Source organism: Lepidochelys kempii, chromosome 1, assembly GCF_965140265.1.
Source record: "Lepidochelys kempii isolate rLepKem1 chromosome 1, rLepKem1.hap2, whole genome shotgun sequence".
NCBI lineage: Eukaryota > Metazoa > Chordata > Testudines > Cheloniidae > Lepidochelys > Lepidochelys kempii.
The window spans coordinates 212,855,216-212,873,683 of NC_133256.1; the positions used below are offsets into that span (position 1 = coordinate 212,855,216).

General features: G+C 41.5%; 1 protein-coding gene across 1 annotated transcript; it reads left to right on the plus strand.

Moving 5' to 3' along the window:
- Positions 1–3,714: 3,714 nt before the first annotated feature.
- On the plus strand, positions 3,715–16,947 carry LOC140905798 (natural killer cells antigen CD94-like). Its single transcript, XM_073329294.1, has 7 exons — positions 3,715–3,726; positions 7,825–7,920; positions 10,803–10,895; positions 13,904–14,071; positions 14,978–15,129; positions 15,867–15,970; positions 16,584–16,947. Exons 2-7 carry the CDS (start codon positions 7,827–7,829, stop codon positions 16,699–16,701), a joined length of 729 nt encoding a protein of 242 aa, XP_073185395.1. The 5' UTR covers positions 3,715–3,726; positions 7,825–7,826; the 3' UTR covers positions 16,702–16,947.
- The last annotated feature ends 1,521 nt before the right edge of the window (positions 16,948–18,468 follow it).

An 18,468-nucleotide genomic window follows, 5' to 3' on the forward strand; every position in this document is an offset into this window, starting at 1 on the left:
TTGCCTCTAAAGTTCCCCTGGGTCACTTCCTAACATAAATGCCAGGTTCTCCGCTTTGGGGGGTCCTACGGTCTGTTCCATTCCTGTGACATCCTCCATCAGGGTATCAGGGTACATCCCGGCTTGGATGGCCTCCGGATCCTGGTGTGCAGGCTCTCCCTCCTTGGGAGCTGGCAGTGTGCCTCCTTCCCCTCCAGTGGTCAGCCCAGACTGAGCAGCTCTGCAGGCTTTTATACCCGTTCTCCAGTTGGACCATGCCCAGCAGAGCCTCTGGGGTGGGGCTTCCTCTGCTAGGAAGGAAGGGTTAATTCCTGCTGTGCCAGTGCGTGGCCACTCTGCCCTGTCACAATGCCCAATGGCCTGTGGTGGGATGTTAGATGGGGTGGGATCTGAGTTACTACAGAGAATTCTTTCCTGGGTGTCTGGCTGGTGAGTCTTGCCCACATGCTCAGGTTTAACTGATCGCCATATCTGGGGTTGGGAAGGAATTTTCCCCCAGGGCAGATTGGCAGAGGCCCTGCGGGCTTTTCTCCTCCCTCTGCAGCGTGGGGCACGGGTCACTTGCTGGAGGATTCTCTGCACCTTGAAGTCTTTAAACCACGATTTGAGGACTTCAATAGCTCAGACATAGGTTAGGGGTTTGTTACAGGAGTGGGTGGGTGAGATTCTGTGGCCTGCATTGTGCAGGAGGTCAGACTAGATGATCATAATGGCCCCTTCTGACCTTAAAGTCTATGATTCTATGATCTTAAAACCAGTTAAGTTATTTGCGCCCTACTCCCACTGGGAGGCTGTTCTAGAACCTCACTCCTTTGATGGTTAGAAACCTAATTTCCAGGCTAAATTTACTTCTAGCCACTTTATACCCATTTGTTTATGCCCTTGACAATATTTATTCTCTTGATTAGTGACTTGTTCACAAATCAATTTTGATTTCTGTTGATCTATTCCAAGTTCATAAGTATATGCAAAATATTTTCACAAGTATTTCTTATCTTGTGGTTTAGTTCAAAAACTGTTGTCAGAGCAGTTGTTTAGCTAATTCAGTGTCTTGTCCATGGCAGCGACCAGGTCCAGATGCTTCAGAGATTGGTGCAAGAAGCCTCTTACTAGAAAAACTTGCCTATAGGGAGAATTGCTTCCTAACCCCACCAGATAATGCAGGATTTATGCCCTGAAGCATGATGTTTTTTAATCCTTCCAAAATATATTCCCAATTAGTTTCCTTATGTAATGTCTCTGTGGATGTTCTCATTATCCATGTATAAATCTAATCCTTTTTTGACTCCTCCAATATGGATGGTCTTGGCTCATTGGGTTTGATTGAATCCAGATTTAGTTGTTTTAAATGTGCCTGGACATGATCAAAATGTTCACTTTGAAGATTTCATTTCCTAATATCTTTCAGCCTTCAAATAGTCTGGTTAAATGTTGAAGTTAACACCTCGAGGTAGCTGAGCTGAGCTGTGGTCACTGTTTTTTACAGCCGCTAGCTTTCTCCTAGGCATAGGGTAGAGATTAGCAACTTCCGTTTCACTGTTAAAGCTATTTGCAATAGACAATAAATATCAAGATTCAAGTTACCATTTTAAGTGTTCTGTTCCAGTAAACAAATGTTTAGATTCTGTGCAAAACAGAAGAAGCTGTGAGAAGAGCCTAAAATTTCAGGTGTTATTGTTTTTGTGTCTGCTACTTTTTTTTCAGCTAGGACTATGAAGTGTATATAGTGTAATGAGCCAGCCAGCTCTCATAAGACATCTTCCCTGCAGGACTGAGCCAAAGATCCAGGAATGACCCAAAGGCCATCACAATGAGCTAAGTGAGTTCATAGCTAATAGGGGATCTGGTTACCCTGAGGACCTTCACAGGATTGATCCCAGCGGACATTCAGTCATTTTAGAGCCTAGCAGCAGCACCCTCCCTTGCCTTACTTGAAAGTTTGGCCCACAAGTCCCTAAGGCCCTGGAAGAGCTAGAGGCAGGAAAGGACAGGAGACTGCTGCTTGCAGGAAGCAATAGCAAATATCCCAGGAAACGTGCTGTCAGGAGATGAAGAGTGTGGGCTGCAGAAGCCAGAGGAAGCTACTACGAGGTTGCAGGAGAGGGGAGGACTAGGAGTCTCAGCAAGGAGAGGAAAAGAAAGGTGGATCTAGAAATTAAGCCTGAGCAGAGGCAGGAAGGAAAACTGCGCTGGGGAGAGTTTGCAGGGAGAGGAGGAGATTGGCACTGCAGCCAGCAGGAACCACAGCAGGAGGTGTAGCTAGCTCAAAGTTTGCTGTCTCAGGCATTTCCACTTCTTGTCCCAGCTGAAACTAAGAAACGCAAAAATTAAACACAAAGTCAAACCAATTTTTATGAACCTATGTAAAACATTTGTTTTAGATCAACTCTGGGTGAAAATTCATATGTGTATTGTACCCAAACTCGTTTGTCCTGGGCCCAGTTTCAGTGATGTTGTTTTCATGATGCTTTGTCCCTGGGATCTGGAAATTCACTCCTCTGTGGATTCTACAGACTCTAACCAATATCAGGAAAAATGCAGGGCCAAATTCTGCTCTCAGTCATAATGTAAATAAGGAGTAACTTCACTGAGATAGGTGGAGATACTGATTTGCACTGGTGTAAATGACGGCAGAATTTTGCCCATTGTTTCTCCCTCCAGAAAGATTCTCTAAATCTCCAAGATAAAACTTTTCTCTAGGCCTCCCTGTGCATGCTATGTCTGATTTGACTTCTCTCTTTCTTTAGATTGTGAGCACCTCGGGGCAGGACTTATACTCCGCTGTGTACACTGTCAGCACTTATTAAATCATCATCATCTATCACTGCCCCTATTCCAGATGTGAACCACTGTTTTGCATTTTCTTGCACATTCTCAGAGCTCAGAGATGTAGCAGAGACCACAATCCATACCGCTAGAGACCCAAAAATGTCATCAATGGAAGGCTTCATCCAAAGTTCTTCTTGTGTCTTTCCCATTCTAAGGGCTGTATACAGAGAAGGCTGGATTCCTGACTTGATGAAATGTCACTCATGGACACCACATCCCAGAATCTACCCATTCAGCCAAGCTAAATGCTGTCTCCGTCTTCTCACTTTCCACGTTTGACTGCCAAATAGGAATGAAGGTGCTTATGGGGTTGAAGATGCTGAAGCCACAAGTTCTGATGATGATGCTGATGCTCATTCCTCCAGTGCTGCTGGTAGTGGTGAGTCCTATTTGGACCCCAGTCCAAATACCATTGAAGTCAGTGGGAATCTTTTTGTTGACGTCTATGGCCATTGGAGAGTAAACATGAAAGGTCTCATCCATTGGCTAAAGCCAGAAGGGTATGTGCTTGGACTTCAGTTGAGTATTTGTTCTGACAGTTACTGAGCTTCAGAATTTAAGTAACGCCAAGTTGTTTTTGAAGTTAAAACAGGTGTTGTCGGTGCTGGTTCAGTCATCTGAGGAAGAAAATCTCTTTGTTCTCAGTGCTTTTGCATGAGGGCCCTGCCTCTCTAATCAGCAACATGAGCGCTTCCTGTGCAGTTTCAGCCAGAAATTTGCAGAACAAATAATTATCCCTCTCTTGACCGGTTCTGTTCCACTTATAACAGGACACTCAAACAGTGAGATCACACTGCCCACCTCTCTTCCTGTGGACAAAGACAAGGGAAGTACAGGATTTAAAGTCATAGTCCAGGACTTCAGACCCAGGCTGTGGACCCTCCAACACAAACAAAGGTAATACCAGCTTTTTTGCAGGGATTTTCCTTTTCACTAAGGTAATTGCTATAGATTACCTCTTGTGTGTGTTTGCACATTTTTTATTTCCTTGGATAAAGTTTAATACAAACTGCATTGGGAAGTCTTGCAATTGTAGTCTAGTATTCATTTAATGTCCGAGGTGGCATTTTCCCTCCCTTATGGATGGAGGCTAGCTAGTATCAACCAGCACTGGACAAAGCTCTTGGAAAGATGACCAAGTATTGTGAGGTGATGAGGTCAATGGGAGTTGAGAGTGCTCAGCACAGTGCAGAATTGTACTCTGTAGTTCTGATACAGCGATGTACAATGCATGGGTGGACTGCAGAACCCTCACGCAGCCAAGTTGAATTTAATGGCGCTCCATATGAGCATAGAGGTCCACCCGTGCATTGTACATTGTAGGATAAGCCCCTATACATTTTGTGTTTTCTTTTGTTTTGAACATTTGTAAATATAATTAAAACTTCAAAATATAAAATTTTAACCTTCTTCATAGTTGATTGGAAAATGGGAAAGAGGGAAATGTGTAGGAAAGTTTAGAGAGAAAAAGAGTTTGCTTCCCTGTAGTCCATACAGCCTAATTAGAGAACACACAGGAGGAAAAGAGGGAAGTGTTCATATGAGATGTTTCTTCTTTGCCTTTATTCCTTTCCTATATACTATTTATTTCTAAGATTTTTCTATTTATTTCTATATTTTCAGTGTGTTTGTAAGCCGTGACGATTTGCCTGGTTTTGTTCTCTGTTCACCCTTGCCTACTTTATTTTTAATAGATTGCTCTTTTCCCCTTGCAGCTTCTTTTTTTCCTTTCCTTTCTTTTTTCTTTTAATTTTAATCCTACCTCACAAACCATAGAGAACAATCTTATCTTGGCCAGAGGATTGGACTAGGGGTAATATTTTCAAAAGTCCCTAAGGACCAGATTTTAAAAAGTATTTAGGCATATAAAGATGCAGATAGTTGCCCAGTGGGATTTTGAAGGCACCTAAATCCCACGGGAATTAGGTGCTTAGGTGCTTGTCAAAATCCGATTAGGTTCCCATTTTCAAAGTGACTTAAGTACTTAGGAACCTAAATCTCATTGATTTTCAATGCCAAAGTCACTTTTGAAAATGTTACCCTAAATGAATTACAATTAGATTGTGGTCTGTTACACCTCAAATGTCTATGAGTCTATGATTTGCTGAACTCTAGCATGGCCATGAAATGTGCATTAAATCAAATTCTAAAAGATTACAGAACTGCGAATACTAGTGATTGAATCCTGTGATGTGCTGAATGCCCCTTAATCTACTCTGTAATGCCTATGAAGCCAGCAGGAGTTCAAGGAGATCTGCAGTTCATCGGACTGGCTATTAAAGCTGCAATTATATACAATGGGAAAACTGAGGATATAGATTTTTGTTTCATACCCTCCAGCTTGTGCCTCTTAGGGACTAGGTCCAAAGGATCTCTGTAAATCATTCTGAATTATTATTCTTTAATGAAATATAGAAAGGAGAGATGGAAAAGACAAAGAAATGAAGAACTGTACTCTACAGTCTACTTTACAAGGCTTTGTCCAGTCCAATTTTAAATTACTCAGGTTTTAACTGACTCAAGCCACATTCTAACAGGGCTCGCCATGCTACAGGGGAACACTTTATGATATTCAGCATTCATTTTCCCTTTACTCAATTTCTTCCCATTACTGCTAATAATACCTAAGAAAATGCTAGACAATTTCTCTTCAGCTTTCTTGCATTCACCCTTCAAATACTTGTTATATGAAGGGACATAGAAATTTTCACACTGGATGAGATTAGTTCTAGCCCAGTATCCAGCCCCTGACAATGGCTAGCACCAAATGCTTCCCAATGCCATTTTTAAACCCTCACATTAGTCATATGTGGAATAATCTGCCCCCAACACTAGGCTTCATTCTGAGTTCTAACGGAGGTTGGCTTAAACACTGATTCATGAGGTTTAATATCCCTTCCCTAATTTTTGTTGTACGCAGTGTTGTTGTAGCCATATGAAAGCTTGTCTCTCTCACCAACAGAAGTTGGTCCAGTAAAAGGTATTATGTCCCCTGCCAGGACTCTCTAAAATTGTTGTTGCCATTAATTACAATTCTGGATATTCTGATATCCATATAAATGTCGCTTTATGAATCCTTATAAGTTCTTGGCCTCAGTGACTTCCTGTGCAGTTAGTTCCAAAGTTTATTTACATAGTATGTGAAAAAGTATTTACTTTTATCAGTTTGGAATTTCCCACCTTTTTATTTGATTGAATGTCCCTTTACAGAGACTGAGAGAACAGAATTTCCTGCTCTACCATCTCTAGATTATTTATTACTTTATATACTGCTATCATGGTCCCTCTTCTCCATCTTCTTTCTAAGATAAATAATCCCAGTCTTTTCAATCTGTTTTCATATGTAGGTTTTCCCATTACCTTGATCATTCTTGTTATTTTTTTGTGAACTCCGCCGAGTTTCACAATGGCCTTTTTGGAGATGGGATGACCAGTGCTTCACACAGTATCTAGATGAGGCCAGGCCAGTGATTTATATAAAGACAAACTATTTTTGTATAATTCTCTATCCTATTACTAATTCATCCTAACATTTTGATTGCTTTTTTGACCGCAGCTGCACACAGAGCAGAGGTTTTAATTAATTTGTCTACAGTGAGGTCTGGGTCCCTTTCCTGAGTTGATATCTAATTTAGTTGAGGTCTAATTTAGACTTCTGTAAGGTGTACGAGTTGTTTAAATTTTCCCTTCCAATATGTATTACATTGCATTTATTGACATTGAATTTCATTTTCAAGCATGTTGCCCATTTTCCTAGCTTGTTTAGGTCTCTCTGAAGTTCCTCACAATCCTCTCTGGTCCTGATTGACCTAAATAACATTGTGTCATTTGCAGATTTTGCTGCCCACTATTTGGGCCAAGTTTTCACCTACCAATTTTAATACAAATCTGCCCTTTTGGTGATTGATGTGGAGCCCCATAATTGAGTTGATAATAGAAACTAAATTGCAGCTGTGACTAGGAAGGGACTGCATCATTCCATTATATTTATATTATTTTTTATAAATACAGGCAGTTACCAGTATCAGAAGAAGGAGATTTATCTATTTATCGGTGTGGCTGCTCTATTCTTCACATTTTCTTATGCAACCCTCATCACCATCAGGACCTTTCAGTAGTGCACTAAGGGAAGTGACTAACATCTGTCACATACAGTTTGTTCTTTTCTTCTCCTCTGGCCTAGGGGAAATTGTGTGAACGTGCAGTTTGGAGTGTGTGTGGGGGGGTTGTTTTCCTTTAAACTAAATTATATGTACTCTATGTTATATGTTTATGCTATCGAAGGCAAAGTCTGAGAAGTGTGCCTTGCACTTGGAGCAGAAGGTGATGTTTGTGGTGGTTCTTAGTTCCTGTGGAAGGTTGCTCCTGAGAAAGTTCTGTCTCCTGTATAGACCAGCTTTGTCCTTGTGGTACAAAGTACCATTGTGCCAAAGAAGTAGAGTTGTTGGTCCCATGGCCCAATCCTGGAGCTTCAGGCAATCTTAGGAATCTGAGCACCATGAAGATAGGGACTAAGATCTTTAATTTGACCTGGCGTTCTATAGGGAGCCGGTACAGTGAGTGGAGGACTGGTGTGAGGTGCTTGCGGCAGCCTGTGTTGTTGAGGAGACATGCTGCACCGTTTTGCAGTAGTTGGAGTGTCCTGTGGCTGATGGCTTCATGTCCAGTAAAAAGCATTGCTAGCCCAAACAGAAAATGACAAAGGTGTGTATATGTGAGGCCAAATCACCACCCACTGGGATGCGACAGAGTGGCCTAACCAGCCATAAAAGCTAGAATATGTTTCTTGTGGCCTTTGCTATGTGGGAGTTAAGTGTCCATGAGGAACACAGGAACACTTGTACTGAGCCACTGAGCAGGCTGTCCTGTTACATTGCTCCTGTTCATGCTGATGTTCTTACTGGCTCTAACAGGCCATTTCACTGCAGTACAAATCCCAGTGGTCATCCAGTTCACTAACTCCACCTCTGGAATTTCTATCCCATAACCCACCAGAAATGAGTGAGCAGTCAGTGACCTTTGTGGACCTCAGATTTCATACTCCTGCAGAGCAGAAGAGAAAACGAAGACCAAAGCATGCCAGGGTCACAGGTACTGTATATTTATAATCTCCTGAATCTATGTCTAACATTATGCTTTTAGCCCTACTCAAATCTCCTTCTTGAACTTTGTCCCAGAAACCCTAACATTATATAGCAAGAATCTGTGTTAGTTTTACTGACATTTGAGAAAAAATTCTATGTTGTTAGTTTTGTGCCAGTCTGTGTGATATGAAGGTGCCCCCAGAAATGCATAGTTTTCCAGGTATGGGAAGAAGGTGGCTTTGTGCCTACAAAGCGCTGGAACATAGCAATTTGATTATGAAGTAATAAATCCTTATGTCACAGGATGGTACTCGCCCTTTAAGAGGGAAGAGGCTAGTGCACCTGTGATTGATCAGCTGATCCCCAGGTGGGCTATCAGAGAAGGCACCTGGGTGGATTGCTCTGTGAGGAAATATTTTCCATCTTGAGTGCCCTGTTTGGGTTTTCCAGAACTTCCATTGCCCTGAGGCCTCACCATGGAATCTTTCTGCCAGTCGGCAAAGCTCTGGAGCCATCACTCATGAGAAAAGTCTCTTGTACCTGAGGATAACCATTGACACGGTTCCAGACTTAACTACCTAAATGATCCTCCCTCCTGCTCTTCCTTGTGGGCACCTACCTGAGTTTTAGGCTTTCCAGCTGTCACATCTCGCCCTCAGACTGGGAGTTATGCTTGCAGTCCCTCTGCACCTGACTGCAATTTCCCAGCAGGTCTCATCAGGGACCAGCGCCTGTAGTTAACTCTTTCTCTAAGGGCTATAAGAGTGTATTCCAGTTACCAACCAACCTTCACAAAGCAAACTGCATTTATTCTTTGGGCAAAAGCATTAAAGAGAAAACATATTTAAAAAATAATAAACCTGAATACATGCTAAAAGCTTACCCAAGGTCACCCTGAGCTCCAACACAGGGCTCTGGTAGGTGTCAATCTTCAGACCCCCACAACTGGGTTTGCCCATTTGCTCCCAAGTTCATGTCAGCATTTAAGATCAGAAACCATACCCCAACTGGATAGTGCAACTGTTGCTTTATACTGCTCTGGCCTTTGATCTCCAGTTTCCAAGAACAGGTAAACCCCAGTCAATGGCCCACTCCTCTGGGGGTAGCTTCAAAAAGGTGTTTTGTTGTTGTTGCATAACCAGCATTGTGGAATTTGCATGAACCCCTCCCCAAAGATTCCCCAGGAAATCTACTTAACACTTAACACAAAAGTCCATACCTGTCTGGCACATTTCATATAGTTAGTTGGACTCCTTATATTTGCCAGCTCTCTCATCTACAACTATAATGCTGCACAAGCTTTGCATACTATATATATGGGGCTTTGGGGAATATGATACAGAAAAAAGGACGCTGAGTTCTTTTAGATGATTCAACCTGAATCTCTTGGCTTTTCTCCAGAATAGCTTCTAGATAGGCCAGAGTTCTAGTTGCTGCAAGCTAAGGCATCAGCTTACTAGTGCCCTGCAAGGTTTCTTGTAATAAGTATCTTATTTGCAAGCCTCATAAGAAACTCAGAAATATTTTTAAAATGGTTTATCTATAGTTTGCAGATAGCAGAAAATAATAAGAAATGAATATGCTTTCTGTTAATCCACATAATCTAACAGCTACAGCCTGCCTTGGGCCAAATCCTGATGTCCTTGCTCAATTTTTCTCAGTTCTTACTAGGCCACTACTGCAGGGAACATTTTTTTCAGGGCCAGTTTCTAATTCCTTTCCTTATGGGGAGTAATATTTTACCCCACAGCGTAAGGTACAACTCAACATGAGTAAGGATCGCAGAATCTTGTCCTCAGAGAAGTCAGCCCCTTTCTCTGCTCATCACTTATCTGAGAACAAGCTTCAATTAAAAATATAAAAGGTTTTCTATTTGAAATCATTCAGTGCATGGTTTATGTTCCAACCTTTGAGTTGGTTGTTAACTATTTGCAACTACTACTGCTACTGGTTTGGCTACTGCTTCAAGAATTCACTGTTCATACTTCACTACTTGAGCTATGTGATTTGTCACCTAAGTCACATGGTATTGTTTCTGCTTCCTAATTGGATGACTCTGATAATGGTAAAATTGGAATTCTGACAAAAATTTTGAACAATGTGTGTAATTAAGCAGTGGAACAGATGACAAATGAATGTGATAATTCTCCACTATTTGGAGTTTTTAAAAGAATATTGACTCTCTTTCTAAAAGATGTGACCTCGTTCAACCATAAGTTATTGGTTGTGGAAACAGGAATTACTGATGAGGTTCTATGGCCTGTGTTACATTATGCAAGAACTCAGACCCGATGCTCATAATGTTACCTTCTAGCCTTAACATCTATGAAGTTATGTTCCCACCTACTGTAATGACAATTTCATAGAGCTGTCTTTCCATCCTTACAACCTATCATAAATCAGCGAGAAGGAAATGGCCTACTCTGATCTGGAGTTTCACACTCCTTCAAAGCAGAAGAGGCAGCAAAATATTATGCACTATAAGCTGCTGGCTTCTTACGTTCTTTTATCAAAGTGTTCATAGTCAAACATCCGCCTCCTGGTGTAGCCACTGTCCATGGCCTCATATTTCAGAAACAATAAAATTAGAATTTTGTCCACTGTGGCAGGAAATGGCACGTTAATGGGCCAAGGCCTGGGCAGAAATTGGGATGTCACAGCTCTGGCCTTCACCAGGAACAACTGTTTTCTCCAAGTCATCTCAATTCATGCCAGATTTATTGAGCACACATTCAATAGCTATTATTATTGGACTGGTTTAGCTCTAATGGTGAGTTCTGGCTTTGGTAGACTGGTGTGGCTGAGAGCTCTGATCTGATCCCAGAGTTTCAGGAGAGGGGCACATTCTAGCCATGGTTGCTTTCATTTTCTCTCTCTTATTTCTGTTAGAATCTCCTCCATCTTCACAGTGGCTCCTTACAGTGATCCTGGGGCTCCTCTGCCTGGCTTTGGTAGTAACTGCAAGCATTTGGGGTGCCATGGGTAAGTATTTGCCAAGAAGGCAACAAAACACGATCTGAACCTTTATAACATTTAGAAGGGCTTTGAGTGATGTGTGTAAATGTTTGTGTGAGACACTGTCATAGTTTGCATTGCTTTGTAAAAAACAACTTTCATTTGGTATTCAGAGCCTGTTGCCTGCCAAGCTGTGATTCGAATTCTACCTGTAAAACATGTGAGAAGCTGAGATACCTTTAAGAGTATGTCTACACAGCATTTTGGAGCATGCAGGAGCAAGCCTTCAAGCCAAGGTCAACAGACTCAGGCTAGCGGGGCTTCTACTAATGCTCTACAAATACCCGTATAGACAGCACTTTGAAGTTACGTTTTCTGGTGCAGCTCCAGCTCTGAAGCCTAGGGAGCGGGGTGATCCCAAGAATCCTTCTCAGTTAAGACTAAAGTTGATTTGAAACTCTGACTACAGTTTAAATATGGTTAGAAATGGCATCATGACTAGGACTGGGGGAATTTTTTTTCAGTGAATATTTTATTAGCCAAAAAAAAAATGCATTTTTCTATGCACTGAAACTATTTGTGAATTTGGGTAGAATTCGATGAATACTTTTCGCCAAAAAATTGATTTTTTATTTAAGAAAGGGAAATGGTTTGTTTCAGTGATTTCAGAATAAAAAGCTTGAAAAATACCTCAAAACAAAACTCTAGGGAGAACTGAAAAAAAAATGTATTGGAATGGAAAACAACCCTAAAAGGAAATTAAAAGACTCTTCCCTCCCTTTTTCTTGAGTTTTTTTTCCTTCATTTCATTCCATATAGATCTGAAATTAATTTTGTTTTGGGGTTTTGTTCCAGGAGAAAAACTGGAAAATATCAGTTCGGGTTCAAAATTAACCAATTTTTGTTCCAGATTTTTCATCTGCAAACCAAAAAAATAATTTTTCATTCAGCTCTAATCATGATACAGAGCGTAGCTCCATATTTCTTGCTTCTGAATGGTTTTGTGATCTTTAAAGTTTGCTCAGTTTACCAGTCCAAAAGGGAATGGAGCCTGATTTTGTTCTTACTTACATCAGTGTAAATCATGAGAATGATGAGGACAGGAAGTTAAAAATATAAAGGACATTTAGACAAAAACATCTTTGGTACATATTCTGTTAATCAGATTTCAAGCCCATAGAGATTGTTTTGTAAATTGTAAAGCAGTTTTACCAATTCCTTAATTACTTTAACATCAGAATTAAACTGAAAACTCCACATTGTGTAAATCTCATAAGAACATAAGAACAGCCATACTGGGTCAGACCAAAGGTCCATTTAGCCTAGTATCCTGTCTTCCAACAGGTTTCAGAGTAGCAGCCGTGTTAGTCTGTATCCGCAAAAAGAAAAGGAGTACTTGTGGCACCTTAGAGACTAACCAATTTATTTGAGCATAAACTTTCGTGAGCTACAGCTCACTTCATCGGATGCATTCAGTGGAAAATACAGTGGGGAGATTTATATACACAGAGAACATGAAACAATGGGTATTACCATACACACTGTAGTAAGAGTGATAAACATGGGGAAATAGTTTTACTTTGTGTAATGACCCATCCACTCCCAGGCTTTATTCAAGCCTAAGTTAATTGTATCCAGTTTGCAAATTAATTCCAATTCAGCAGTCTCTCATTGGAGTCTGTTTTTGAAGTTTTTTTGTTGAAGAATTGCCACTTTTAGGTCTGTAATCGAGTGACCAAAGAGATTGAAGCATTGAAGCTGATGTGATTAGGCCCTATGATGGTGTCCCCTGAATAGATATGTGGACACAGTTGGCAACGGGCTTTGTTGCAAGGATAGGTTCCCGGGTTAGTGGTTCTGTTGTGTGGTGTGTGGTTGCTGGTGAGTATTTGCTTCAGGTTGGGGGGCCGTCTGTAGGCAAGGACTGGCCTGTCTCCCAAGATCTGTGAGAGTGATGAGTCATCCTTCAGGAAAGGTTGTGATCCTTGATGATGTATTTGAGAGGTTTTAGTTGGGGGCTGAAGGTGATGGCTAGTGGCGTTCTGTTATTTGATTTGTTGGGCCTGTCCTGTAGTAGGAACTTCTGGGTACTCTTCTGGCTCTGTCAATCTGTTTCTTCACTTCAGCAGGTGGGTATTGTAGTTGTAAGAACGCTTGATAGAGACAACTACAATACCCACCTGCTGAAGTGAAGAAACAGATTGACAGAGCCAGAAGAGTACCTAGAATTTACCTACTACAGGACAGGCCCAACAAAGATGCAGCATTCAAGATGTGGGCATACCATGGATTTATATAGAGGCAACATGACATTTTCTGTCCTATTATCTATCCCTTTCTTAATCATTCCCAGCATTCTGTTCGCTTTTTTGACTGCCACTGCACACTGAGTGGATGTTTTCAGAGAACTATCCACAATGACTCCAAGATCTCTTTCTTGAGTGGTAACAGCTATTTTTAGACCCTATCATTTTATATGTATAGTTGGGATTATTGGTCCCCCCTGTGTGCTAATCCACAGAGAATATGAATTGTTACAGCCCATGGTGACTGACATTTCTGTCTTTGCGTATGTCTATGCTATGGAGGCTGTACCAGCATAGCTATATTGCTGTAGCTATGTCAGCATCACCCCAAAGTGTAGACATGATCTACTCTGATGGAAGGAGTTTTTCTATTGGAATAGGAACACCACCTCCCCAAATGATGGTAGCTACACAGCATTCTTTCATTTACATAGCTGTGTCTGTGCTGGGGGTTAGGTCGGCATAGCTGTGTCAGTTAGGCATGTTTTTTTCACACTCCTAGCCAATGTAGCTATGTTGACCTATCTTTCTAGTATAGACCAAGCATTTACCTGAAGCTATATCCACTCATGCTTTTAGCTCAGAAGGTCTCCAGTTCAGTCCCCAGTGTGTAAGCCATGATGACAACTGTCACAATTGCTGTTAGCATCCTTATAATGCAAAAGGCAAATGATTTATATAAGTGTATTTCATTTTGTTTTAACTGATTTCTTGGGATGTGGATTTAAGTTCTCCAGGCTTCCCATCAAGTGAGAAGACAGAATGAGGAACTTGTCCAGAAACAGGCTATTCTGAAAAACTTCACTCAATTGCAGGAAACTCTGAAAAACTGCATGCAGCAAAGAGACGAACTCCAAGCCAATAACACAGAACTCTCAAATGTTCTGAATAAGAAAGGTATCGATCAGAGCTCACTCTTCTGTTATATCCTTTATGGTAATATTGTTGCTTAATCAGAATTCAGCTCTCCTTGTTCTTATTAACAAAAAAGGGTACTTCTGTCCCTGTGCACACAGTGTACAAGGGCCTCATCTAAGTATTAATTATATGGAAAGCAACAAACAAATCTGAGCAAAAATATGGTGTCCTTAATAGTGGACATAATCAATGATCCCTGGCTCACTAGCTTCAAAGTAGAGAAACCTGGGCAGCTCCTTCCCAACTTACATCTCTCAATGGTACAAGGGAAAGACACTGATAAACAAAGGGATTTTGACAAATGCAACAGACAAATAGGCTGCTGCACAGAGAGATCCTCCTGCACTTCTCTCCCACAGCACCGACTCTGCGCTAGCTTGGTTATCAGGTTTTCATTCTAGTCAACATCATCATCATTGCCATCGTGAGGATTGCTTCCTCTCTCCACTAGTGCTCTCATTACCTTTCTTGTTCATTGTGATCTGAATGGAGCTGGCTGGGAAACAGGTTTCCTGTCCCATGAGCACTTTTGAGAATTCAAAATTTTCCCATTTCATGTTGGGATAAAACTGAGACCTTTCAAAGTTTTCCGTGAAAAAACAGAGAAGCTCCAGAGTAGGCGATAGCCTGGTGTTGAGGGATGAGGGAGAACCAGGGTTAAGTCCCTTTTCTGCCTGAATCAGAAAAGGGCCTTGACCCAAGTATCCCGTATCCCAGGTTATTTTGGGGTCACCAACATCAGCTTCATCCTAACTGGCAAGACAAACACTACATTCCCCGTGACAAATATACACACTAGCGAATACATGGTGACATTCAGTATCAAACTGCGTTGCACCCATCAATGCAGAACTATAACGGGTCTATATTGCTCTCTTTTTCCAGTAGATAAATGCAGCTCTTGCCCTGAGGGCTGGATACAGCATAGAGGGAAGTGTTACCATTTTACTAGTGAAAGGAGCTCCTGGCACAAGAGTAAAAAATACTGCTTGTCTCATGGGTCTAGACTGCTGAGGATAGAGAACAAGGAAGAACTGGTAGGGAATTTACCCTTTGCCTTATTTTCCTATATTTTCCAAACTACACCTGCCCAATATCTATCTGGTGGGGAAGTGGGATATGGGTATTAAATGAAAAATAACACTGGCAGGGTAAATGACTTTCTAAACTGTTTGTGTTCTATTCAGAACTGTGTCCCCAAGGGAGACTGGGCAGATTTTGGGCACCAGAGAAAGAGTGAATGCAAATTTTATCACTGACTTCAAGAGTGATTAAAGAGATTAGTGCTCTACATAATATGAGGAAGGGACAGAGTCCATTCCTAGGGTCTGAGTCTCCTCTCACTCCATCGTGAATCACGACTTCCTCCATTGAAGTCAATGAAATGAAACCTATCTGAAAATAAAATCAAGCTTTGTCTCTCTTTAACAGAGGCTGGATATGCTGTTGGGTTAGGATTTCTGCTGCTTGGGAAGAGAACTCCTCATGTCTCATTAGTGATACCCTTGGCTGATGAGACAATTTTGTTGACTTGTTCTCCAGGGTATCCTATCAGTTCTTCTCAGCCAGGACGGTAGCTGTGATGCTTCCCGTGAGGGACAGGTGCAAAAAGCTCCATAAAATCTATGGCTGACTTTTCTGGAAAAAATGGAGTGTGATTGGCCAATGTATGGGCATTCAACACACTGGTCCCGACTGGGACACATTAACCTCATTCTCATCCCTGGTATCCATACGCCTACCATGTAAATGCTTTAGTCTTGTTCCCAAACAGGATTTCATAAACAGATGGGCGTGTTTTCACTGGATTGGACTATTACGGAAGGGAGCTGCTACAAGCTGGATGTGGGAGGATGGCACAGCTCATTCCACTGACCTGTAAGTCTCTGGCAGATCTAGAAGTTGTTCACTTGTGTTTTACATCCTTGTGCATTTCTTACAGAATTTGCAGTCTGGCATTGCTACTGAACTTGTAGAATTATTGTGTATTTTTTACTCTTACAAATTCTCACAGGAAGGAGTGGTGCTGTTTGACTTTTTTAAATCTAAATGAATAAATATAATAAAACAATTGTACAACATTAGCAGTGGTAGCTGTAACTGTCAGAACTACATATTAATATAGACATTCACAAATATTCTAAATGGGATATTTCAAAGTTAAAACATTGATAAGGGTGATGCCACCATTACACTTAATGAGGAAAGGAAGAGACTACCCTCCTACCCCTGAACATTAAATTATACAGCAACTGCAGTAAATTTAAAACAAGAGGCCACCTCAGCTAAATTAACAATCTCGAGCCAAAAACATTCCAAATCACAAAGAAATGCTTTTCATAGCTGAGCTTGCAGGACATGTTATTCTGAGAAGTGAAATTAATAGGTAAGGCAAGTTAACCCCAATATTTAGGCAGCCAAATGCAATGACACTGTTTGTGATTTTACAAAAATGGCATGGCTGAGTGTTAAATGTAGCTTTCCACCCCAGGTTCCAAGTAAAGAAGCAAGAGCCTGGAGAGTCCTGTGTACTTCTGAATGCAGGAGAAGCCACCTCCTATAACTGTACACAAGAATATCGCTGTATTTGTGAGAAGAGAGCTGCTTAGCTGAAGCCTGGTGAACAACACAGGAGGATCACAGCATCCATGAGACACATACCCTGGGATGTTCCAAAGACAAAGAGAAATCACAACCCCTTCAATTTGCTGTGTTACCCTTCAGACTGAGGGGCTGCAGTTTCAGGTGATAAAACAAACAGCAGACTGTCAAGAAGCAGGGCAGACACCCCAAACTGGAATCTTCTCCAGCCAACCAGACCACTCCCACCATACTGAATGACTGTCATTCCCATCTGGGTTGATAAGAGTTGATTTCAGAGGCCATTAGTGTAAATATTAATAAATACTTTGTAAAAAATATAGTGTTGTTTGTGCACGGGATGTTTTATGGAAAAATACAATTTGCCCCAAAAAGCTTATAGTGTAAAATCAAACAAAATACAATAAATGAGGCTCATACAGAGACAAAAGAGGAATGGGAGAGGAAGACAAGCATTCATAATAGTGAGACTCACCATCTTGGTGCCTGGGGATTGAGCTGGGGATGTCTAGAGTTAAAAGCCTGAGTCAGAGAAATAACTCCCTAGCTGGCAGCTGTTACACACTCACATGCTCTGTGGGTGGGGCACACAGGGGTACCTGTCACTCACACTCAGCAGTGGGTTACATACTTTCCCTGAATGGAGAAAGCTGGTTCAGGCTCACAGCAGTTTGAATCCCAGATCAGCTTCTATTTTATAGCAACTGCAATCTTGGCTATGACCACGGATTGAACTGGGGGCCTCCAAAGCTAACATCATGAGTCTCTACAGCTTGAGATAAACAAATGAAGTGCTTAAATTTGGCACTGTCACTCCCCCCTGCCTGGAGTAGCTCACGACCATGAGTGTCAAGCTTAGCGCAGGTTTCAGAGTGGTAGCCGTATTAGTCTGTATCAGCAAAAACAACGAGGATTCCTCATGGCATCTTAGAGACTAACAAATTTATTTGGGCATAAGCTTTTGTGGGCTAAAACCCACTTCATCAGATGCATGGAGTGCAAAACACAGAAAGCAGTATAAATATTACAGCACATGAAAAGATGGGAGTTGCCTTACCAAGTGGGGGGTCAGTGCTAATGAGGCTAATTCAATTAAGGTGGACGTTGCCCATTTCCAATAGTTGACAGTTGTCCAGTCTAAATGTTTTTGAAGCCATTCTCTGGAATGTTCACAGTCTCCTTCAACAACCTATTTGTTCAGAATTTTTTAACAAGAATTGAAATGACAATAAGAGATGAAGGGCTGGATTTCTAGCTGGTGTAACTTAATTGGGCTACTGAAGTCAACAAAACTTCACCAAACCATACCAGCTGAAGATCTAGGGGGGAGGGATAGCTCAGTGGTTTGAGCATTGGCCTGCTAAATCCAGGGTTGTGAGTTCAAACCTTGAGGGGGCCATTTAGGGATGTGGGGCAAAAATTGGGGATTTGTCCTGCTTTGAGCAGGGGGTTGGACTAGATGACCTCCTGAGGTCCCTTCCAATCCTGATATTCTATGATCTTGCCAAAGTTGGTCTTAGTTGCACAGGGCCAAGTTAGCCCCTACCAGACACAGGATCAGGGAGAATAAGGCTTAGAGCTGGTATTTAGTGAAAGTACCTGGACTTGTTTTGTAGAAGCTGTGGTTTAATGTTTGTAATATTTAAATGATCTCAGCAAAGTGCTGAATTTCCCATGTTGAGGTGGGCATCTGCATCTGTGAGAAGCTGAGCTGCTGTTGTGGTTTCACAGGAGCAATTTTTCTGTTTGGCAGGTTAAAGAACTTAATACATTGA

Excerpts from the sequence above, each read along its gene's own strand:
- LOC140905798 (XM_073329294.1), top strand. The coding sequence starts at position 7,827 with ATGAGTGAGCAGTCAGTGACCTTTGTGGACCTCAGATTTCATACTCCT. Across the intron at positions 10,896-13,903 it reads AAGCATTTGGGGTGCCATGG|TTCTCCAGGCTTCCCATCAA; the intron begins GTAAGTATTTGC and ends TGTGGATTTAAG. Across the intron at positions 14,072-14,977 it reads AAATGTTCTGAATAAGAAAG|TAGATAAATGCAGCTCTTGC; the intron begins GTATCGATCAGA and ends CTCTTTTTCCAG.